This window comes from Falco peregrinus, chromosome 4, assembly GCF_023634155.1.
Source record: "Falco peregrinus isolate bFalPer1 chromosome 4, bFalPer1.pri, whole genome shotgun sequence".
In the NCBI taxonomy this organism is placed as follows: domain Eukaryota; kingdom Metazoa; phylum Chordata; class Aves; order Falconiformes; family Falconidae; genus Falco; species Falco peregrinus.
In genome coordinates, this window is record NC_073724.1 from 56,473,429 (window position 1) to 56,497,746 (window position 24,318).

At 43.2% G+C, this 24,318-nt stretch overlaps 1 protein-coding gene across 1 annotated transcript in view; it reads left to right on the forward strand.

The window, feature by feature from the left end:
• Positions 1-24,318, forward strand: part of SH3RF3 (SH3 domain containing ring finger 3) — a 259,308-nt gene that overhangs the window by 180,261 nt on the left and 54,729 nt on the right. The window contains exon 4 of the mRNA XM_055802734.1: positions 11,342-11,710. Coding sequence (XP_055658709.1) covers positions 11,342-11,710 — 369 coding nt within the window. The remainder of the gene's footprint in view (positions 1-11,341; positions 11,711-24,318) is intronic.

Here is a 24,318-nt window from a genome sequence, read left to right on the forward strand (position 1 = left end):
TACAGAAGATTTATGGTGTGCAAAATCCTCTGTCCATCTTGCTGATTAAGACAGTCTCGTATATTTTGTTTGTATCTATATGTTGTCTCTTGTGCTCATGTTAAATTGTACTTTCTTTGGGCCAAGAGCTGTCTTGTTGCTCTGTGTTTGCATGATGCTTCTCACAACAGAGTTCTGATGTGTGGTGGGAGTTCTCAGCATTTAATGGCAAAAATAATAGAAGTATTATTAACAAATGTCTCTGTGTGACTGCATCACATGGTGTGGTCACAGTTTGCAAAAATTCAGTTTCCTCCGGACAACTTGACTCTCTGCCTGCAGAATGTAGGTGCAACCCAGGGCAGTCCATTTTCAGAAAGGAGTGTGTTAGGAAAAGATTTGAGCTTGAGTAATTCCACAAACAGAAAAAAAACCCACCACCCAGTGTTCTGCAGTTTCAGAAAGATTTCCTACTGTGCAGATTTCTTGCTAGCCCATTAATTTTGCCATCTCGGAACTCAAACAGCATGGCCTAGAGCAGTGGTTTTCCAAATTCCTTCCAGTTGTAGCATACTAGCATAAACAGCATTTGCATATGGATGTCATAAAAGTGACTAATGCCAGCAATCATCATACTTTATTGCTATAATGTGACACATGTGCCTGAGCATCCTAAAAGATCTGCTCAGAGCTCATTGGTGCTGAAGAAATGGCACACCTCTTATCTGGCAGTGACGCTCGTGGCAGAACAGGCTTTGACAGAAACCAGAGCATGAATCCAGCTTCAGATGAACATGCACGAGGGAAGGGTACTCGCTGCTTCACTGCATGACTCAACAGCGCCGGGTACATGTCCTTTACCCTACATCAGATATCAAACTCAGGAAGTTGAACAAATAGCGTTTTCTAGTTTGATAGCCAGAAAGTTCAATGAACTCCTTGAGTGCAGCTGTTGACAAGTCAGTGGAGAGACATCTGACTCTGACCTCAGCCTTGTACCCGATCATACTTTAACATCTCGGATTCTCCAAAGAAGGCTGCAGATGATTCCTCTAGGCAAGGGGCAGTCAGTCATGCTGTGAGTGCGAGGTTGAATGCTGCCATTTTCAGTCAAGAATTTGCGGAGTGGAGGGAATTTGTCACAGTTCAGCCATGTCAGATTTTACTTCTGCAAAATGAGCGGGGAGGGTTGTGAACCCAATTACATCATCAACAGCACAGAAAACACATTTTCATATCTTACAGACTGGCTTTCACAGTCTTCATTTACTGGTCAGGCTTCCTACACCAGTGAGATGTGTATGATTATGCCATGTGCAACAGCCACTGCTTCCTAACGCTGTCTCAATCTGTTGTCCACCTTCTAACAAATAAGAAGTATAATTTTTATTTACGACCTCCTGTAAAAATTGTTTTTAAATAACTGGTCACTGTATAGAGTGAAGAAGGATGTAAAGTAGTGCTCCCACTGAGAGAAATGAGCTGTGCCGTTGTACCAGGCATCGGCACATCTATGTGGGAAGGAGGCACTTTAAATTTCAGGCACAGGTAATTTCAAGCAGAGTTTACACCATAATAGCCACAGGATAGGGCAGCTACAAGATGCATACTCAGGCTAACAAGTTATGTCTCTCTCAGAACAACGTTTTTTCATCTGTGTGCATAGGTTAGAAGGCCAGTCTCCCTGTCGCACAGACTATTGGTGTATCCTGCTGTGCTGCTGCCCCGATGTGCTGCTGCCCATCTCAAACACACGTAGTTCATCTCCCATTTCAGAGAGACATCTCAGAACTGTCCCTCTAGGGAGTCATCAGACGCTTGGGTGAATACATCATTTCCTGATACATATTTTCAAACCCACGGGCAAGCAGTGAACCCAAAGCCTGGACACAGCTCTCTGATGACACAGCAGCTTTTGTGACTGGTGGCTGACATACTTTGATGTTGGCTGCTCCCAGTGAAACATGCAGGGTGACCCTGGAGCTCGTGCTGCAACTCTCCACCACAATCAGCAGCCCTGCTTTGTAGCCAGCTGTAGCAGGAGCTCCATGCACACAGTATTTAACTATACAGCCCCATGGGACATTGTTCTATTGGAAATACCCTGTACCATATCCAGCAATCCTTCTCTGTCTGGTACTTGGGAAGCAGGAGCCAGAAGACTATGTAGTAAAAAATGTCTCCTTCCTCAATATAGTACACATAGGGCAAAGGCTGTTTATCACAACCCTTCAGTGCTAATGTCTGCTTAAAGTTTGTATACCTTGGTTCCTTTTACAAACAGTTGAACCAAAACATTTTCTTGGCATTTGCTTTCATTCTTCATTTCACAGCTTTATCAGAGAGAGAGAGCAATGCATTTATTTGTGTGCAATTCCCCACAGGTAATCTTCAGTTGCAGCACATAAAACTTAATTTTCCCCAGTTGGACAAGATTTCTTGTTCTGCACAAAGTTGTAAATCACCGCAACAAAGACTGTTGCTCGCTCAGTGTAGGCAAAGCCTTGTAGTACTTGAAAAATTACTTTGGCTTTCCCATGTGCTCCTCATGCTGCAATTCCAAGAGCTTCCAAGAGCTTCACAGATTTAACCAACTTCATGCTTTCTGCAGATAACATCGATGAAGTGAGGTGCATGTAAGCCTTTTTCTCATTGTCCACCAGAACATTTTTATTATCAAATTCATAAAGGACTTCAGCAAATATTTTTTCTTTCGTCCTTGCCCTTTATAACATTAAGTTGGAAGCAAGTGTTTTCCTTAAAAAAAAGACATGATATTGTTGCTTCCTTCACGCAGCCCTGAACGTTACAAACAGTATTTCCAAGAACAGTATTTCCAGGAACAAATCTCAGAGAATGAGCAAAAGGGCATGGTGTCATGGCTAGTAGCATGTGTGCACAGTGCAGCTATTAAGAAGACAAGGGTCTGCGCAACAACATGAGCATGATATTGCCTGGTTCACAATCCCATTTATAAATACTTGGGGTCACACACCATAATTTGGAAGCTATTTGCTTCAAGACTCCCAGGCTTGATGTGTGCATTGACTCTGAAGACATCCTCTGCCTTGGTGTTATTTGACTTCTCAATTTTCAGTTAATTCAAAATGTTATGGGTATTCCTGATCACCCAAGTAAACAATAGCACCAGGAACCCTCTGGAACTTTAAGGAAGGGGGTAGAAAGTTGCCAGAAAACTGAAAACATAGCTCTTTTTAAGGCACATAGGGTCTACAGATCTTGCTTAGAGATCACTTCTGATCCACACAGCTCTGCTCCAGGAACTGCAATATCTTTCCTAGCCCATTCTGAAGTTTTGAGATCCAGCTGACTCAAAGTGAGAGTTTCTGAAAGTGAAGGGGTTTCTAGATTTCAGCACAAAGCTGCTTCAGAGCACTTCCTTTCAGTAACTGGCAGCAACAGTAAAGGGCTCATACAGCTGCCAGGTGACAGTGAGACATGAGGACTACATCCAAACTGCTTCTGAAAGCCTCCTGAGTCCATCTTGGTCTCCTGTCCAGACTGCAGCCCAGCACAAGGCTGCTTACGCTTGTACTGCCAGCACCAGCATCTTCCATCGTTGTGCAGGTGGGCACCTGGACTCAAAGGGAGAATCACGAAGGTTTTCCATTTGACAAGAACAAGAGTAAAGGAGACTCAGCATAGCCAGAAGGCTGGTGGGTTTCTACCGGGAAAGTGGCAGTGTTGTTTCAGGTCTCCCATGGCTGTTCCTCCACACAGGGACTTTGAACCAGGAGCCCAGGTACCCAGGTGAACTCCCAAACCACTGTAGCCTTGGTCATTCCAGTGTCTTAGCTGAGAAACATCATCTGAGAAGCTGTTTCCTGATGGATGTCTTGTCAAAACCAGAACGTTCCTGGGAAGTGCTTGAGTTCTGATGAGTTGGTGTTTTTTTATGAAAAAATAGTTTGTCAGTAAACTCCTCACAAGCTCCAACAGGGACTCTTCTGGTACTGAATTTGGTGCCAGATGGGCACCAGTCCTTCCACCATTGAAGGCAGCTGGAGTTTTGCCACTGACTTCAAAGGAATTAGGATCAAGCCCTGGAATTCATGACTGCACTTTTTATTTAGCTTTCTGAATAATTTATAAGTAAGAATAGGCTGGATTCTCCCTCTCTTTCTGATGTTGAGTAAAACTGTCGTTACATTTGTTGCTTTCAAAGGAGCTTTGGTGCAGGCATGAGCATCTCATTATGAAAAAGGGTGTCCATATAGGACAGATAGGAAGAAGAGAGAAGGAAATTCTTAGGCACATTGAAAACACAGAGCAGATCTGAGATTCAGAGATGACAGATCAGTGTAAGATAGTCTTCATACTTGGAGCTGAAGTCTAGATATCTTGAATTGTTTCAGGGAGTACAGAGGGATGCAGAGAGCATACTTCTTGGTGAGTTCATTTATTTTTGATGCCATTGCATTTAGTTTTCTTTTCTTCCTTCACAGTGATTTGAACATTAGTTTCCATAAGGTTACTTGCTGTGCTTTTCTCCTGAGCGGACTTTGCAGCAGACTGCGCATTTTTCTGGGATTCACCAAGCCATGTGTTTGTTCTCCACCACTGAAAACCATTTTCCATCTTAAAACTGTTTGGAAAAAAGAGAAAGAAAAAAATTTCCCAGTTCACCACCCAGGGCTTATTGTTTACTTCTGCTGCACGCATCATTTATTTTCATTCTGCAAGATCATGATGACACGCTCGTCCAAGCACATGCTGTTCTAATATGCTACATTCCTTTGGCCTCTCAGTGCGTTAGAAGTGACATTGCTGCTAAATGAGAAAGATCTTGTAAGACAGGGAAATAGATCGCTAAGTACAGCTCCTTTCGGGGAACCATGTTGTAGACAAAACTGATTGGCTTGCTTTTTCCAGACTATACATAACTGTGTTCATGTATGACCCTTATTAGGAAGGCTATCTGCTGTATGGATCTGGGGACTTCCTTCCTTGAGAACATGCTAACATATTTAGCAGGCTCTTGGAAAAGAGAACAAGAGGTATGCCTCAGCCTATGACTGGAGGAACAGGACACCTGAAGTTCGAGATGTGTCCTAGAAAAGTATTTCTGCAGCTATTGTTCTGTGTGAATATGTTCAAGCAAATGCATGTACTGCACTTCCTGTATTTTCTGGGAGTATGGAATAACTGTTTCAGTCACAGTGTGGAGTTTCAGAAATCTATCTTCCATGATGGATAAACCACTTGCAGAAAATCTGTTCCACATTTGCTTGTCCCTCCCTAGCCATAAATGAGAAAAGGCAATAGTGGATTGTTAGAGATTAGCACAACAACATTAAATAATGCTTTGGTTTAGACGTAATATTTTCTCTTAATCTGTGCCTTACTAATGATTCTTCATTAGGACGTGGTGCCTAAATGCATAATTGAGATAGGGTTTTGTAGCTTCTGCCCAATGAATTTAAACTGTCCATGGACAACTGTGGAGGCTTTTTCTAAATATTTTAAAATCTGAATTTACAAAACACATAAAAGATGAAAATTGTAGATGCATCCAATATGACTTGATTGAAGAGCCTTTGGCACAACTTTGTCTACTAATATCCCATTAGTAAGCCCTTGAAACTGCTGTGCGTCCACTGTAGTAACTTACCCAATGAACATGTAAAGTATTAGATAAAGTATTATGTACTTTCTCCTAATGCCCATTTGAGTCGAAGGGTGTTTTGCTACTTGGCTACAGTAGAAGAAAGGTTGTATCCTATATTTGCTGGTAGGGATAACAGTAAGGAAAAGCTGCTTTAGTTCTCTGAAACTGCTTTTTGGGGGATGAAAATGCTTTCACAGATGCAGTCTTCTCAGGGACCTAGCAGAGACAGGAGACATTTGTATAGTTATGCCCTTACTTACTTAATAACCTCACAGTGCTTCAGAACATAAATTATAAGACTAGTGAAACTAATTCAGTGAGGGCATAAGAACTTAATATTTCCTGAAAGTAACTACTCTGAAGTGAAAATGCAGTAATAAATTCAGACTGTTTGTTTTAATCACAAAATCAGCTATGGAACTCCAAAGCTGCCAAAGTTTCTGCAAGGCATAAAATAGGGATGTGCATGATCTTCTCAATATTTATGAACTGTAAAGTATAAAAATTAGCAGTCCCTAGGTGAAAACATTTTCAGTCTTTCAGGGGGACATTGTGAAGAAGTTTTAGTAAGAATTTTAATTTTCCTTTATGCTCTGCTCAGTGGTTCCTTTCCAAAACCTTGAGGATATTTTTTCTTACCAATTTGTTCTTTTTCACTAAGTATGCATTGATTTGTGGAGTTTTGTAACTTTTCACTTTTAAAAGGGGTCTTGAACTTACATATTTCTGATCTATACCTGTATTTCAACAGCACCACCCTTCAGCTAGTATTTTCCACAAAGATAGAATAAAAGCTTACATAGCAAATGAAGAACTGTTTTCCTGAAAGTCTTAATAAACTGTACTTTCTGGTTCAAATTGGCTCCAGTTCAAGAAAATACTTAAGCACATGTGTAACACTGAGAATTTAAGCAATCCTTCCTTATGCAGAAAAGAATGGTGTTTTAGTCCCATTAGCAACAGTTCAGTCTGCGTAGTATCAAGTATGCACTGAAGTATGTTGCTAAACCAGAAACAGAGCAAGGTCCGGTCCTCTCTTTGGTAGGTCAGATAGCAGTCAGAAATTAATCCCTTACTCAGACCTAAATGTCTAGAAAGCTGGGAGTATTCAGTAGCAGAATAAGACACTGTCCTGTCTTACAGAAGATAGCACTGTGAGTGAACTCCAACAACCCAGGAGCTGCTGTGGTAACCACCGTGCATCAAGGTGTTCCTTGGAGGTCTAAGCTGGGCTAGAACAAATTTTGCCACTACCATGGATTAGTGAACGCACTGGCGTATTTGTCAAGGAAGATGCAGTAAAGGTTAATTATTTAAATCTAACCTAAATTTCCCATGCTTCTGTCTTGTTCCATAATAATAACAGTAAGTTCCAAAGTAATAATTTTTTATTTTGACTAAAATAGAATTAATTAGGACCCACACGGGACAAGAAGTAGCTTTTTCCTCACTCTTCATCCTAGCTGGGATATGTAAGTGGGTGCATAACACTGCCCATTGAAACTATAGTTCATTAAATCACATTGGGATATAAAGAGCATATTTAGTCCCATGTGGGGATAGTCAGTGCAGATGACAGTTTCTGTCCTGTATCCCCTCATCCTTAAAAGAGAAATATGTTGAAGCTGTTTACAGGTAGTCCCTTTTAAACCTACATGTATCAGGAACTGGAGTGAACTGGGGTGTGTGTATGTGTCTGTGTGCAAGCATGTGCAAAGAAAAAGTCACCATAATGCATTCTGCAGAAAAAATAGGTTTATCTAGAGACTAATAAAAAAATTAATTTTGGCAGTGGAGAAGTCCTAAGTGAGGTAGCTTAATGTTTGTACCTTTGTTGCCCATATGGTAAAGTCTCAAGTAGAAATCTAAAATAGTCATATCTAAAAGCCAGAAGAAGAAAAAACCTCTCCCTTAGCTCATATTGCATGGGCTGTCTGGCTGGAGGCCAAAGTCATGACAGCTTGCATTGTGGCGGGGAGAGCAGTGTGGCTCCCTGATCAAGGTCAGCAAATTTTTAACGAATGGAGCTTGATTACTGCTCCCTTTGTGGGAAAAGGTTGTTTGGAGGTGAACAAGGCTCTGTGCACAAGAGGTATTCCACATGCACCCTCCTTTGCTTTTAAAACCAGACGAGCTGGAGCTGTTTCCAGTAGGGTTCCTCACAGCTGGGGAATGCCTTCCTGAGAAACAGGCACAGTAGCTCTATGAACTGAGGCTGGTGCATCCTTTTCTTAGCATGCAGCACCTGCAGTCAATAGCCCCTGAGACCCTGTGAACAGTTTTACTGTACGGTTTCATTGCATGGTAGGGTCCCCCAGCTATTACAAGGCTTGCCCTCACGAGGTTTTGCATTCCCAGACCCAGGAGTGCAGGGCTGCTGGGAATGTTAGATGGTTTGGTACGCAAATCCAAGCCTTATCCTTCTAAATCATATTTTGAGTTTACTAGGACATCTTGTTGCAGAACGTTTGGGGTATAATCAGTCCTGCTGCAGTCTCAAGGGCTTTTTATGATTTGAGATTAGCAGGACCAGAATTTCAAATATAGATTCTTTCTAGAGGAGGAATCAGAAATAGGCGAGAAAGTTGAGTTCTGGTATTACGGGCTGTCGTAAGACATGTCAAATTCCTGAGAATGACTGCGGGTCAGAACTTTCCATTAAGCTTCTCCTCTGGAGGCAGATCTGCCTGAAGATCAGATGACAGACACCAGAAAGCAATGCTTGTTTACATACTCAGAGTTTAAAATAAGAAATTAGCAATCATGTTTATGTTTAAAAAAGGGTTTCTAAAAGTTCTTGGTGAAGAGGCAGCACCACTGGCTTTCACAAAGTAGTAAGTAGAACCTCTTCTCTGGTATTCGTAGCCTATTTGGGAAGTACTTTCCAGCATCTGTGGGCAAAGCTGTTTAAAAACAGTTCTCTACAAAAATAAAGTTGTAAAGCTATAAAGCATTTTTTATCTTGGCAGACCAAAATTATATTTTCCCAGTATTTCAGGAAGACTCTGATGTTCCCAAGAGTTCATTAGCTTGACTGTTTCGGGGAGGGGTTTTCTTTTTGCCTTTAATCTTCTACTGATATTGAGAATGACTTTGTTTATATCAATACAGGGCTATTTTTTATCACTCTGTGTTTAGATGCTAGCTCTCTTATTGACCTTTTTAACTAGGTTTTACTTTGAACAAAAAAATAATGGATTTTGTTGTTTTAAAAAGAACAGCTTTGGTGTTAAATTGGATTTCAGCCAGTGGGATTTATAATCTAATTCCTACAAGACAATCAGAGTTTTGATATTAAGAGTTGGAGCAGTTCATCGTCCATATGGAGCATTGCTGTATAATCAGGAAGTTCTAAATTCTTTTTTTTTTTTTTGACACTATATTTTCCTGTGTCAAAGATTTAAAATATATTCTTTTCATGTTTGCTGTTGATTAGCAAAGTATTTCCTCACCCTCTGCTGTAGAAAAGAATCATACATATTTGATCTTTCTCCTTTTCTCCTTAATATTTCAAACAATTGAGCTAGACTATCTCCATCGATTGGGTAAGCGGAGCTGTAACACCTACTTAAGGGAGGGGAGCCATCTGGTTTCCTTGCAGCTTGGAGCCTGCTGGCAAATATTAAGTTGTACCAATTTAGAGCATGATGAAGTGGGAAATAATGGACATTCTTGAAGAATCTGAAATGGGATCAGCTGTTATTGGCAAAAATTGGCAGGTGCACTGTGCTGGCTGTAAGCATGGTCTCGAGTTGGAGAGTGCAGCTGGGAAAATGGCCTGCTAATTGAATGGTTGCAGGACTCCCAGCAGCTCTGACCATAGTGGAGCATCATTAATTGGAGCCTCTTGGTTGACTTGGTGGAAGCTGTCACAGAATGAAGGATCCGACAAGTTGATGGTGACTTTCGATGTGTTAGTGTGTTTATTGCCTGTTACTTAGAATGGGTCCTCATGGAGTCAGAAATGCTTTCACACTTAGGAGGGCTGGCATAAGGCTAGCAATAGATATTTCTTATTTGTATTTGCAGCATGGTGACAGTGGTTGGGAGACATAAAAACTAGCCAATTACACATTTGTTTAAATGCACGGTTCTGTTGTTATCTTTCCCATCCCTCTCTCTTTCCCTTTTATTTTCACTTGTATTAGTTTTCTGAAGTGGCTTGGCTTGGAGCAGCAACTATTATTATTTTTTTATTTAAAGCCTGAGAAGACCTTGTCCTCTGCTGATTTTCTTGGATGCTGCTGTAATTCATACAGAGATTACAGAAACAAAAATAGCCTGGTTTTGATCCAGAATAGTGTTATATGCACCCCTGGTTTATGTGGGTCTCAGAATAGCAGTGTATTCAAAAGCACGTGTGCATTAGCCATGGCTCCCTTTTTCATATGTTGTTTTTATTCATTAAATGCAAACATATTGCAGCGCATCCTAGTTTAATATAAAGGTCTGTTGGCAAAATGTGGTATTTTCCCTCAGCTGTTAGCACCCCTCAAGGGAAGATCTATTGGCAGGGAGGGCTGTGCAGAAAGCACTGCTGACTTCAGAGCGCACTTCATGTATCATCAGTGACTGTAGCACCCCTATGAGCCTAAAAACTCTTCAGCTATGCAAGACATAGCTTTCGTGTATGAGTTAGGATGGCTAAGAGGTAAGAGACTTCAGCGACAGGGTTGTCCCGCCCAGCATGCCTTTGCCATTGATAGACACAAAGTTATCTGTGAGTGTGGACTGAATGAGAAATGGTGGGTTGAAAACTGGCTTGAGTGTCCTGGTGCTCTGCTGTCTCCGTGGGCTGTAGGCCAAGCTTTAAACCCTTTGGGAGGACTGATGAGACCAATTTTTCAAGCTGGATACCAAGCAAGTCTTCCAGTGGCCATCATGCTCTTCCCCAGTTGAGGTGATACAGCTGGAACAAATGCCTTTGGTTTGCATCTGCATTTGGATAACCTGTGTCAGATGGGAGGCAGGGAGATGAAAGTGGAAGGATTTGGAAGCCGTACCCTGGATCAAACGCCTGTGTAGCAAACATCAAGCATAGGCCCATGATGGACCTGGAAACAGCAAAACGCTGATGAAGAGGCTCCTGCCTCCTTCCCCCAGCCTGCCTCTGCAGCCTAGGACAAGCTATTTTGGGGAACGTTGTTTTTTTAAAATGTGCAGCAATTTGTGGTGCCTGGTTCTAGCCTAACTCTCCTGGATGCTTATTCAACCTCTTTTTTGATTTTCCTGTCACTAAGAAGTGGATGGAAATAAGTCACCCAACTTCAGAAAATTAAATAAATTTGGGATCACCCTGGAGGTGGACAGTAACACTTGGCTTGGGGCAGGTTTTGGGAAACAAAATGTGCCAGCATGCCTCCCAGGGATCTGCCTGGATGACTGAGAGAGAGTGGACAGATGATTAAATCAGGCTGGTTTGGGGACCTGCCCCAAGCACCCCCTTTGCCAGGGCAGATCTGCCCTGCAGCAAGGGCCTCAGGCGTGCAGGCATGCATAGCACCCCAGACCCCACTCTGTCCCAGGGGACAGCCGCCACATTTCAGTACTCAGCATGATCCCCTTGCTGAGGCTGCAGCTGGCGCTGGAGTAGGCCACCAGGAAAGGATCATGGTGCTTCAGGGAGGAAGGCCCAGGCAGGTCCAGAAGGTGCCGTCAGTGAGCTGTGATGGTCTGTTAACATCCCCCCTTCTCTAATCTTTTTTTAATCTTTCCCTTTTCCTCTGCACACAGCTAAATGAATCCGCCAAGCAGCTCATCGAGATGGACAAGACGTGCTTGGCTGCCGCCTCCGGCTGCGATGTGCCGCTGCCAACGGAGCCGGCAGCAGTGGCAGCAGCAGCGGCAGTGGGTCTGGCACCCTGCTCCACGCTGGCCGGTGCTGGGGTGGCCGGGGCAGCCCAACGGCAGGCGGAGGGCAAGAAGAATGCCAAGAAGCGCCACTCCTTCACAGCCCTCAGCATGACACACAAGTCCTCCCAGGCCGCCAGCAATCGGCACTCCATGGAGATCAGCGCGCCTGTCCTCATCAGCTCCAGCGACCCACGGGCGGCCGCCAGGATCGGGGACCTGACCCACCTCTCCTCCAGTGCCCCGGCCCAGGTAAGGCGGGGGTGGAGGTGGGGTTTGAGCAACTTCAGTGGGTGGCACGCTGTTGCCTTGCCTCTTTCAAAATGGCTGACCATTGCACGAAGCGGTTGCACAGTACTGTCAGGCAGATGTGACAGTACTTGGGATGTGTCATTCCCATCCTTGCATTAACCAGTGGGCAGGCCTGAGGAGGCAGAAGATAAAGCCAAATCTGATTCACAATAATACACATTTTTAAAAAAAGCAATCCTACAATTTGTTTGAAGTAATGCCATCTATGTTGCATCACTTTCCGTTGCAGAAAGTAGTAATTTTGAGTGATCCTGTTACCCTGAATGTATCTCTTACACTGCAGGGTAGCAATGTCAGTATGCAATTCACACATTTGGGATAAAAAAGATTTTTGGAGTGATTATTTCCCTGCAAATCACTGAAGGACGAGTAAATGTGCTATACTTTGGCAAGTGTTGTACCCAGCAAGTAGCTGCTGTTCAGAAACACCCAAGGAGTTTTAAACCACCGCACGTGCTGAGGGTGCAACCCGCCATCCTTCCCCCTCTCAAAGGAGAGGGCAGAGGATCAGCATCCTGGATATCCTGACAGGTCCCAAAACAAGCTTCTGAGAGGCTGCTCCTACAGGCCTGGTAGAAACAGGAAGTAAATTCACCAGGGATGCACTGAAACCCCTTGCAAATGCCCCCTGTTTCTGTGGATAAGTGAATCCAAGTGGTAATTTGCAGTTTGAAGCTGTAGAAAAGAACAGAGAATAATAATCATTCCAAACTTCTTCTGCCTTGGCCTTCCTGCTCAGTCATCTACACACTTGGTGTGCAGATCAGCATCCGCAGGTTCCCTCCACAGACCAGCTCCTTGTGGTCTGTGCTGTTTGCTAGTGCTGAGATAATCTAAGCATGGCAGGGACTTCCCACCCATCGTTTCTCTGCTGAAAAAAGCCGCACTTGCCCTTTTCCTCTCCCTTGCTGTGCCTTCCTGCCCCTTGCACCTGTGTCCCCATACAGGGATAAACATGGATCACTTCCCACCCCTGCAGTGGCACGGAGCAGGAAACGATTCGCATTACAGGCATGGCCCACACTGGTATGTGTGTAGATGGCTGGGAGACGGGAAGGGGGACAAGCAGCAAACTGCAGGGACTGCCTTGGGCAGAAATGCCCGTTCACATCTGCAGTGTTGGTGGGTCTCCCCATGGGGCCAGTGTGGTGCACCAGACCATGGGGTCACTCTCGATGGCTGTGCCATACTGCCACCCATGATGTGAGCCCCCAGGCCCCTGCAGCACAGGTTTGCAAGGACACTGGGGAAGGCAGGGTGCCTGTGTGCATGCCAGTGTGTGCCACAGGGCCAGGTGAAACGGTGTGCCAAATGCTGTTTTTGGTGGAGCAGCACCCTCTGTTACTGCCTCAGCTGCTCACCTCCCTCTACTGCCCACCCACATGTAGGAGCCAGAGAGGCAGCTCTGTCAAACTGCATTTTTGGTTATTTTTCTTCCACACGCCTTTTCCAGGTGGGGTCTCTGTGCTGTAAGGTCTTCCCTCTCCTCTCAGCTCTCAGAGGGAGGGTGAAGGTGAGGATACGGCCCCCACACAAAGCAGCACGTGTGCCAAGATGTACTGGGACATCTGTGAAGCAGCACAAGCCCTAGACGTGAGTGAGGGTCCCAAGCTTGTCAAGTAAATGACACCCAGGTTTTTGGCACTCAGAGTGACACATTTGGACTTTACAGAGATGTGACAGACTGCGGCTTTTCTGTTCTTGTGCTAGTCAAGGAAAACACCATGCACACCCTTTGCTAGAGTCATGCGCAGACTCATTCTAAGCTAGTGAACCGGAAAAATCAGACCCTGAAGCAGAAAGTGCCTTGACTGTTCTCCCCTGTTTTAACCAAACAACTGGTGTGCAAAACCCCACTTACTTTGCAGACCACTGGGGCATTTGGGCACAAGTAGCTGGGGACAAGAAGGGCCCCATGTTCCCTGTGACAAGATACGATTATCAAAATCCAACCCACAGGAAGGTTGATTGGGTCCTTTGCAGCAGATGGGAAGACATAGAATTGCTGTAATGGTCAGAAGCACAGCTAGGGCTGGGGTATAATGAAGACACTCCAGTGTGACCACCATGGTGGGAACAGGTTTGGGGAATGATTCTTCTGCCTCAGGGCATTGAGCTAGTTTGCGGACAAGGCATCTGAGCACATGCCTGCATCACTGCCGGCCAAAACTGTCTTGACCAAAATCCAGGGAAGGGGAAAAGGAGTCTTGGTGGTTTGGATCAGCCTTACTGAAAAGAGGCTTCCCTCTGTCAAAAAGTGTTATTGCAGGCCCAAAGACCCGGTTACCCCAAATGTGGCATTTACATGTATGAATACATATCTCTGCTTTTGGGAGCCTTACTCTTTGTTTTCTAGTTTGAGTGATTTAAGCATTTTCTTTTGTAAACTTTGCTAGGAATGTGGATCTGTTGGGGGCAGGGAAGTGGGGGTGAAGTTCTCACTATATTCTCTTGCCTGTAGGAGCAGCCTTCGGAAAAATGCCTCACATAAGACTAGCAGTAAAATCACAAGAGCTACCAATGTGAATTCACCTGCCTTCTGAGGTCTACAGAGTAGAGAATCTGCCTCTTACCAAATCACATTAAAATTGTGCAGCTTTATCTATGTAACTATGTAACTATTAATCCCATAATAACTGAGGTTATATTTTAATTAAAAATATCAGAAATTCAGTTCCTTCTCTGCCATCTGCTAAGACCCAACATGGCTCTGAAACAATTAATGATGCTTTAGCCTTAGACAGAAAGTCAGTTCAGCATTTTCCTTTTATTCACGTGGCTGAACACCAACCAAAGTAACATAAACATGGGCCTCCAGCTCTTACATCAAGGCATTTGGGACAGTGCGAATCTTGTCTTTGGATTGTTTTGTTCTAAAATGTGTTTGGCATTTTTAAGATAAATGTCCTGTACGTCTTGTTCAGGGTTTGACATCTTGAGAATCTACAAGCTGACTACTGCTGCTTTGGAAGCGCTCAGGGCACATTGCTGAGAGCATGGGCAGGTTGGTAGGAAGGCTGTGCATATAGCTGCCAAACTTAGCGGTGTGCTCTGCTGCAGGAAGGTGTCTCACATTGTCTTTCCTCACTTGAAGTGGAACCTCTGCCCTGCAAGTCGTCATCACAGACCTTGAGTGGTTCTCTCTGTAACCATCTCAGGCCCCTGCTAGTTTGCAACAGCAAATTTGGCCAAAGCGTAAGGGGAACAACAAGTTTATGGTTTCAGCACTGACTTTCTAGCAAATGTATGCCTTTCCTTTCAACATTAGAATCTAAATTTGGGGTTTTTCTATCTTTATATCATGTCTTTGAAAATTCCAAACACTTATGTATTGAACAGATCTCTTCGTAAAAGGAAATAAAGGAATTTTGTTTGGGACTAACCCAAAATAATACCGAAAGGTAAGAGCTTCTGTGGTACGTATCAGGTATTTAGCTTGGGGGAGGGGGGGAGGCTACATTTTTAAAAAGTTTGACTCAGTTTTCCTATAGCCTGTCCTTTGAATAAACAGAATTCAATTGCAGTAGTTCTTGAATGACATCCAGTCCCCTACCTCAGGCAACCTGTTGGTGCCCAGTGAAACATTCTTCTTAAAACAAGAATCCATTTTCCTTGTAGACCAGAGGCGCCTACATCTGAGGTACCTGCTTTCTCTCTGCTGACATGAGAAGAAACAAAGATAATGGGGCTTCTTACTGTAGGAAGTTAAAATGTAGGTGCAAATTTCAGGTGTTTCAGTATATGTGGAATATATTCCACCCCTTAGAAATTATTTCACGTGTAGTACTACATTCCTGTGGCTTTTGTCAATTTTTGTGAATTGAAACCAGACTTTCATGCTGAGCTGACATGGTTTTTGTTTTTATGAGTTGTTAGACTATTATAAGCCTTCTGCTTCTCCAGAAGGGCACAGATTTATGTGTATTGAGCACTGACATGCAGACCAGAGTATGAAATCACATGTTTTGGAAGCACTTCTGCACATCATTAATTTAATAATTGAAAACTACAGGCCTTCCATAACATGTTCATTATTCTTTAAGCAGAACCAACTCAGCTGTTTTCCAAAAGCCAAGATACATTTTTAAAGGAGTGATGGTCTAAAAAACATCTTCATTGACTGCAAACCCAGGGATGCTCAAAGGTAGAAGAATGAGCTTCAAGCCACCTCAGCTGGATAAAATAGCAACTGGAAAACCACAACAGCTGGGGTACAAAGCATTTATTTTCAAAGAGGCAATGCTGGGATCTTAATTTCACTTGCAGGCAAATTTACTTGTATGCTTTTTGTTGCATGCTAAGTATCACTCATTAAACGTTAAGATCTCCATCTAAAAGGTAATAGTGTCTGTCCATCATGCAGAATGTCCTATCATGCTGTAAAAATGGATTTTTATTGAAGATTTAAGTAGTGCTGCAGGCCTGTGATAAAGCTGAAGCTGAATTAGGTTACAGATGCAGAGGACCAGTTTGTAACTGAGACTCCTTGGGGAGCAGGGAAGGTCCCGCTGGACAGTAATCATGCCTAGGCCTCAGATGGCTTGTCTTGCTTCCATTTGCACCCCTTATGAATTATTCTTTCCCTGCTATTTGGAAAGGTCATAGGCCAGTGCTGCTCCAAATCCCCTGGTTTTTGACAGAAAATGCCTCTCATGAATAATGAAGTGTGGCTTTGTGCACAACAGGATAACAGCCGAGTAAGGAAGACAGGATCCTCCCTGCAGAAGGAACTTCTATGTGTGCTTTGAGCAATTCATCACCATGCACAAAAAGTCTATTTGTATCAGCAAGTGTTAGTACAGGCTCCTAACCAGAGGCCACATGTTCAGGAAAAACTGAGAACAATGTCTTGCACACTCGCAGTCCCAAAGAGTGACAGTATTTGAAATGAAAAATGTTCCTTGAAGTGTCTTGGTATATAAATCATTTGGAAGTGTGGCTCCTTATCAGTTATTTAGAAGTGCTGAATTTTAGCTGAGAAAATGTAATAGCAGAACTCTGGTTGAGTCTTGGCTGATAACCTAAATGTGCTGACCATGAGAAGCATACAGATTGCACATAAAATCCAGAGACTAGAAATGAACCTTGAATTTTCAAGTGCACAACAGGCTCTGTGAAAAGAAGAAAAATTCAGGTATTTTTCAGCTTTGGCCTGGAGTCCAAATTCTATCCAACCTGCTCTGCCGCTGGCTGTGAATGACAACTGATTGGACATCCATTAATGAGAGTGAGACAGCTGAAACCGAGGGCAGCTATCTTAGGAGGCTGCACCGGTCAAAATGGCAAAAGAGAAGTAATATTAGTCTGACCTGTGTTTCTGTCATTTAGATCAAAATATGTCATGAAAACAGCATAAGAGACTTTACTAAAGTCTAACCTAAACTACTTCATGCTCTTTGTACATTCCTGATTCTACACAAAATTATTTAGATCTGGTTCCAGACATTACCTATTCATTGCATCTCTATTTTAAATCAAAACTTTACAAAGAGCTCTTGGGAGTTTTGTAGGTGGGAAGGAGTTAAGTTTTTTTCAAGCAGAGAGTTTCGGGCAGGCATGTAAACTGCATTATTTTATTCTTTTTCTACCAGTAGGTCTTTGAATATACTCTGTGCATATGGGATATATTACATTATTTGTCACAACTGTTGCGAATGAAACACATGAGCTCACTCAGTCTATTGACTGATTACATAAGCTACTGAGAATCCAGGTCAAAGCAAAATCCTCTTTTAGAAGCTACCAGTTTAAAGACAGTGTCTTCTCTTTATCCCATAATTTACCTCATCACAAATACCTTTTGAAAGATTTTTCAAGAATCACAAAACCTATTTTTTTCGCAGGATCTGGGAAGAGGAGGTTGTGCTTTAGAAGGGTTATTCAACTGTGTGTGTGAAATCCCATTGCCTGTAAAACAAAAGCAAAATATTTTTTTCTAGATGGTCCTCAGGGTAGTAACCCAAAAACATTTTGCCACTGAAATCATTTTTGCACAGGGCTAATCCTGAGGCTTTACACTACCTGCCAGTCAACTACTGGTTTGGAAGCCTCAAGAGCAAGCAAGGCATTCTCTTGGTATTTACACTATACCACAAAATCCTGTCCATCCAGCACACACTATGTGTACATGCATGACATTTCAACAGAAATTACTACAGTGTGTATTTTCCCTTTTTGTTTATTTGTTTACCACTACTATGTCCCTGGAGGGGGACTTCCTACAGGAAGCATTGCACAGGATCCTGCTGAGTTTGTTGTGCAGTTATCAAAAGGATAATTATGAACGTGGGGTTAAATTAACATCTTTTAGATGTCAAGCTTTCACTTTAACCTTTCCAGTCTCTCTGCATTTGATTTTTTCTGTTCTTTGACCCCAGAATTGCAAGAAACTATTCACTATAAAACCACTTAAAACCACAGGGTGGAGAGCTAGACACTGGTGCTTAGTGCTGAAAGGGTTAGTCTGAGAGAGAAATAAGGCTGAATAAAGTACGGTTCTCATGATGCTCATCCACATGATGCTTAATTAGTCCTCATTTGGGGGAACCGAGAAGCTGCAAACCAGAATAATCAGTCCTTAATGGATGGTAATGTCAGATGAATGTTTGGAAGAAGATGACAAAAAACATTTGTTTTTTTTATTTCCAACTTGCAGTCATTCTTAGATTGCAAGATAATGGAAATGGAAGCTCAGAAAATACATTTACGTGACTTCTCCAGCTCCCTGCATAGCTCCATGAGCTATGCACAGAAGACATTGTCTAGAGATTTTGGCCTACTATGAGTCAAAAAATAATCAGGCTCGATGTGGTGCTACAACAGGCTGGCATAATATTCTGCCTCACCTCCATCCATAGCTGCAGATACTTCCAGGTTGTAAGAACCCTTGAGTAAAGCTAAAATCACATAAATTCAGCTAAAGTTTTTGCAGGAAGGAACTGGGTATTTATACAGCTATTTATGCAGCTGCAGCTGTTATCATGCACGTTTGTTTGTTTTTTTACACACATACCATTATGGAAGAAAAAGTCTTACTGTAGAATTGGTAAGTCCATTTCAGCTCCCACTTTGGTAATTAGCATTTGATGAGGCTACTTGATCTTGCGTGTAACAGTTTTCATCAATACTTGGTGGCACTACCATGCATTAAGTGCTAATACATTATTTCTAGGAACATTAAGGCCTGGACTGATTGCCACAGTCATTGTTTTATGGAGTCAGCAAATTAGAGAAACAAGTCACAGGAATCTTAAAGACCATTAGCCTTTTTTTTTTGGTATTTCCAGAGGACGGATTTCAACCTGTGTGAGTTGAATGGCTGAATGTTTTTCTCTTATTTTAAGGTAATATTAAAGAGAAATTTTAAGTAAGCTGTAAATATGCATTCAAGACATTAAAAGAAATTTTCCTGTGAATTAATGAATGTGATAAGTGCCCTGTGGTGAGACAGTGCTGGATTTGCTTTGAAGTCAAAATAGAGATTTCTGGTTGGTGATTTTCTAGATGATAAGAACATTCGTCTGATAGCAGCAGCAATTATTTTTCTGTGAAGGCTGCTGCAACCTGCAATATCATTGTACTCTGTTCCTAGTTTTATCACTGTCTTCATGACTTCTGTTCCCCTCCAAGGCTGAGTTTTGTGCTTTTGCAAGGCACTTCACTAATCCCTATAGGCACCATGTCTTTTCAAATTAAACTGCAAACATGGCCTTAAAGTACTGGTGAAAATCTAAAGTAAATCTACAAGAGAAAGAAAAAGATAGTTTATGCTGGAAGTCTGGACTCCTAATTCTTCTGCTTCCGTAGAGGTGTTGTCATGGTTTAACCCCAGCCGGCAACTAAGCCCCACACAGCCACTTGCTCACTCCTCCCCAGTGGGGTGGGGGAGAGAATTGGAAAGGTAAAAGTGAGAAAACTCGTGGGTTGAGATAAAGACAGTTTAATAGGTAAAGCAAAAGCCACACATGAAAGCAAAGCAAGACAAGGAATTCATTCACCACTTCCCACCAGCAGGCAGGTGTTCAGCCATCCCCAGGAAAGCCGGGCTCCATCACGCGTAACGGTGACTTGGGAAGGCAAAATGCCATGAGTCCAGACATCCTTCCCTTCCTTCTTCTTTCACCAACTTTATATGCTGAGCATGAGGCCATGTGATACGGGATACCCCTTGGGTCAGTTGGGGCCAGCTGTCCCGGCTGTGTCCCCTCCCAACTCCCTGTGCCCCCCCCAGCCTGCTCGCTGGTGGGGTTGGTGAGGAGCAGAAGAGGCCTTGATGCTGTGTAAGCGCTGCTCAGCGATAATGGAAACATCCCTGTATTATCAACACTGTTTCCAGCACAAATCCAAAACATAGCCCCACACTAGCTACTATGAAGAAAATTAGCTTTATCCCAGCCAAGACCAGCACAGGTGTGGATGGGAAGAAAGGGAATGAATCTGAGATGAAGTTTCAGCCCCCATGAGTGGTTATTACCTTTAATTTCCTGGTCTCTGTGGGCTTGTCAGTAATGTTTTGCCAGGCTGGTTGCTTTTAAATATATGTCAGAGCTGACACAAGAGGCAACAACATCTCAGCAGTGTATTATTTACCCAGGAGTATATGCTATAAACTGTAATAGAAATATATCATTACATATACATTAAAGTGCAATTTGTTTTTATGCTTCTGTAGTTCTCTTGCAAATAATACTTATCTGTTGGAGGAGGAATGAGATCCATCTGAGCTTAGACACGTTGCAGTGACTTCTGAGCAAGTTGGACTGTTTGTTCTCACCAGGAACTGCTGACCCTCAGGCTGGACAGTCATCTGCAAAGTTCATTTTTGACAGCTAGCTTTGGCTGTCTTGATTTTATATGACACCAGCACGGTACCTGGTGCTGTGACTTAGGCATCTAAAAATGGTGTTGGAGATGTGTGTGGGGACTGAGAGCAGACACGACTGCTGTTTTGCTCCAGAGGACCACACTGTTGCTAGGACCAGATCAAGCCCCAAGATACCTTCCTGCAGAGCTTTTCTTCATTCTTCGCCCTCACGTACAAGTCTCCTTGTAATAGCCAACATGGAGACGGGGCAGAAGAAAAAGACAATTTTTAAGGAGCCTTCAAGGCATGAGTTATGAATTTCTATAAGACATTAGCCTAAGTGTTTGGGGAAGCAGGGGGAGTTGTGTTTCAGTGGTCATAAGGAGGCTGTTGTGTTTACAGAGAAAAGGCAAGAGTCCTTTTGTGTTACTATCCAGCCCATGGGTACATAGTCACCTACCACACTAGAGTAACTGGTGATAAAAACAGATGGCACAGCATGAGCTGGGAGTGAGATATCTGTCATGAAGCATCATTGTGCCCATGTGTATATCTGGTAGTTTTACTCAAGATCTAGCCTTCCACAGTACAGGTGACGTTGCTCTGCACAGTGGGTGCAAAGAAGCAGGAATTAGTGCAGAAGTACCCAGAGGTGGTCTTCGGCATGCCTTTGTGCAGCAGTTTTTCCCTGCTGGCTGGCAGCCGTGGCTGTATTGCCCCCTGGAAGAGAAGAGTTGTTGCTGTGGAGCTGCACATATCAGCAGTGGTAAGTGGTACTCGGAGGATGCCAGAATGAAGTGGGAGCAAGAAGTCGTCAGATTTGGCTGTTTAGTGGCCTAAGTAAACGGGATGAGAGTTGGCAGTGTCTAGTTCAGAAAACTGTGTACCACCATTGAACAGCCTCCTAATCAGGAGGTGTGCTACAGTGTGAATACCCTGTAGGTCATCTCTGGAGACTCAACAGCCAAATGTTTAAAGGCATTAGACACTCATAAGGATAGAGAGGGGCACCAAATGACATTTTCAGAAGTGACTTTTATTGCTTAGATTGCAATGAAATCCATGGCAATCAGACAGTACTTCTCAGTGCCTCCCTGAGAAAACTCTGCAAGGTCCGTGTTTTTGTCAATAGGTGCCCTCGTGCCTTTTAAAAACCTTAGCAATGGCGAGTAGCAGGGGTGGAAGAAGGGTTAAGACACAAATGCTGCAGTGTTTGAGTCCTCCCTGTGTAATGCCTGTGCATGGCTGTATTTGTGTGCTTGGTGCCACGGGAAGGTGGATCACGCAGGGACGTGCTATCAGAAATGAAGGATGTGGCACATAGACCTCCCAAAAGGTATCAAAGAAGAGAACAAAAAAAATCATAGCATCGTCTCGGATTCCCATTCCCCTGAGCAGATAAAGAGAAAAGGACATGTTTAGTACCTTGTTCCTTAGATCACAATAGCAAAAGTACAACCTGGCTCCAGGGCTAAATAAAGAAGGAAAACAAACTAAGCCCTGCTACCAGCTGTCATGGAGAAAGGTCTGCTGTGTTTTCCAGGGGGATTATTAGTGTTACCAGTAGCTGGGATACCACATAATATTGTGGGAATGAAAAGTGCAAAGGTAAACTTCCAGCAAAGATAATCAAAATATAAAGAAAGAGATTATTCTTTCACAAAATTCAGTCTATTCAGAATCCTGTTGCAAATATTATCTTGCAAAATAACCTAGCAATATTGTATCTTATAGTATGAGATAATTATTGATACATAAGAGAGAATGGGGCCTTGAAAGAGGAGGTTTAGAAAATCTTCACCAACTGTGTCAGAGACTGCAGTTTCAATGCAAAGCTGGTGAACAGTCAGATGCATAGTAGCAATCAGGCAGCCACCGAGAGAATTCATCAAAGACCACAGAGGCAGATGAAGCTGCAAAGCAGAATACTTGTGTGAAACTAAACACCAAAATGCAAACAGAGGAGCTGAATTCAATGCAGTGGAAGGCCAGCAGGTCCTGTGGAGTAAAACCTGATGATGAAAAGCATGGTCATGCTCACAAGTACACCGTGGTGTCCAAGCCTGCAGGGGAAAGCAGCGAAAGAAAAACTGGAGCACAATCAGGAAGCAGGCACTGATTTAGAATTTAGATGCATATGGTACTAGGCTGTGTGAAGTGGCAAAAATTAACAGTTTGTAGGGTTCAGGATGGCATCAGATGCAGCAATATTACAGTAACAGACTGTAGGCATGAAACTGAATGTCAGGTGGATAAAGGACCTACAGGACTATGGAGATTTATTTGGGATTATTCAAGTGAAGAAAGCAACATTGTCATGTAGCAACACTGAGTAACAATTACATGATTTATTAATCCCTAGGACTCTATGTTAGTACAAGTGTAACAGCACATAGAAAGTACTTGTGCTACCACTAATGTAGAAGATGCAGAAGCCACCACTGTCAGTGCAAACAGCAAATAGATGATGCTTAGACCGCTATGGTGCTCTCCAGGCTTGAGCTTGTCTCTCTGCAGAGTCAGGCTGGCTCAGCCCAGGGTGCCTGCAGTGGGCACTCCTGGCTGGGATAGCTGCACCTCTGCAAGCTCTGAGAGGATATTAGGAGCTAAGGAATGGGTAGCAAATGCCTTACAAACAGGAACAACTGGAAGCATTGGTCAGCTCGCAGAGCTAAGTAATCATTGGTATTACTGAGGCTTGGTGGAATGAGTCCCGTGACTGGAATGCTGGGATGGAGGGCTACAGGCTGTTCCAAAAGAACAGGCAGGGCAGACAAGGTGGAGGTGTGGCCCTATGCATAAGGGACAGGTTTGATTGCACAGCACTTACAGTTAGTGATGATGTGGTGGAGACCCTCTGGGTAAGGATTAGGGGCATGGAAAAGAAAGGAGATATTGTTGAGGGTGTCTAGTAGTGATCGCCCAGCAAGGCTGTAAGCACTGATGAGTTATTCTGTAGGCAATTAGGATACATTTCTGGATCGGTAGCCCATGTCCTTATGGGAGATTTCAACTTCCCAGACATTGATTAGGAATATCATACTGCTGTGAAGAGCAGATCTTGGAAATTCCTGAATTTTGTAGGACATAGCTTCTTGTCACAGGTACGCAGTGAGCCAGCTAGGAAAGGTGCCCTCCTAGACTTGGTATTTGTGAATAGAGAAGGATTTGTGATGGATGTGATGATAGGTGGCTGACTTGGCCATCGTGATCGTGAAATGCCTGAGTTTAAAATTTTCAGTGTAATGAGAAAAAAGGACAGCAGGGTTGTAACCCTGGACTTCAGGAGAGCAAACTTTAAGCTGTTGAGGGAGCTATTTGGCAGAGTACCCTGGGAATCTGCTTTTGAGTGTTTAGGTGTCTAGAAGTGCTGGTCAGACTGTATTGCACATCAAGCAAGCAGGGCAGACCAACTTGGCTGAACAGGGAACTCCTCGTGGAGCTCAGCAGGAAAAAGAAACTGTATGATCTCTGGAAGCAAAGTCAGGATTTCCAGGAAGAGTACGGAGTTGTCGTTCCTTTATGCAGGAAGAAGACATGAAAATCCAGAGCTCAATTAGAGTTGAAACTGGCCAGTGTTGTTTCAGATAACAAGAAGGGCTTTTCAAAGATATTAATAGCACGTGGAGGTCTAAAGAAAACATTGGACCAAAACTTGTTGAAGATGGTCATCTGACTAATAGGGATGAAGAAAAAGCAGAAGCATTCAATGCATTTTTTTGCCTCAGTCTATAATAGTACTGAT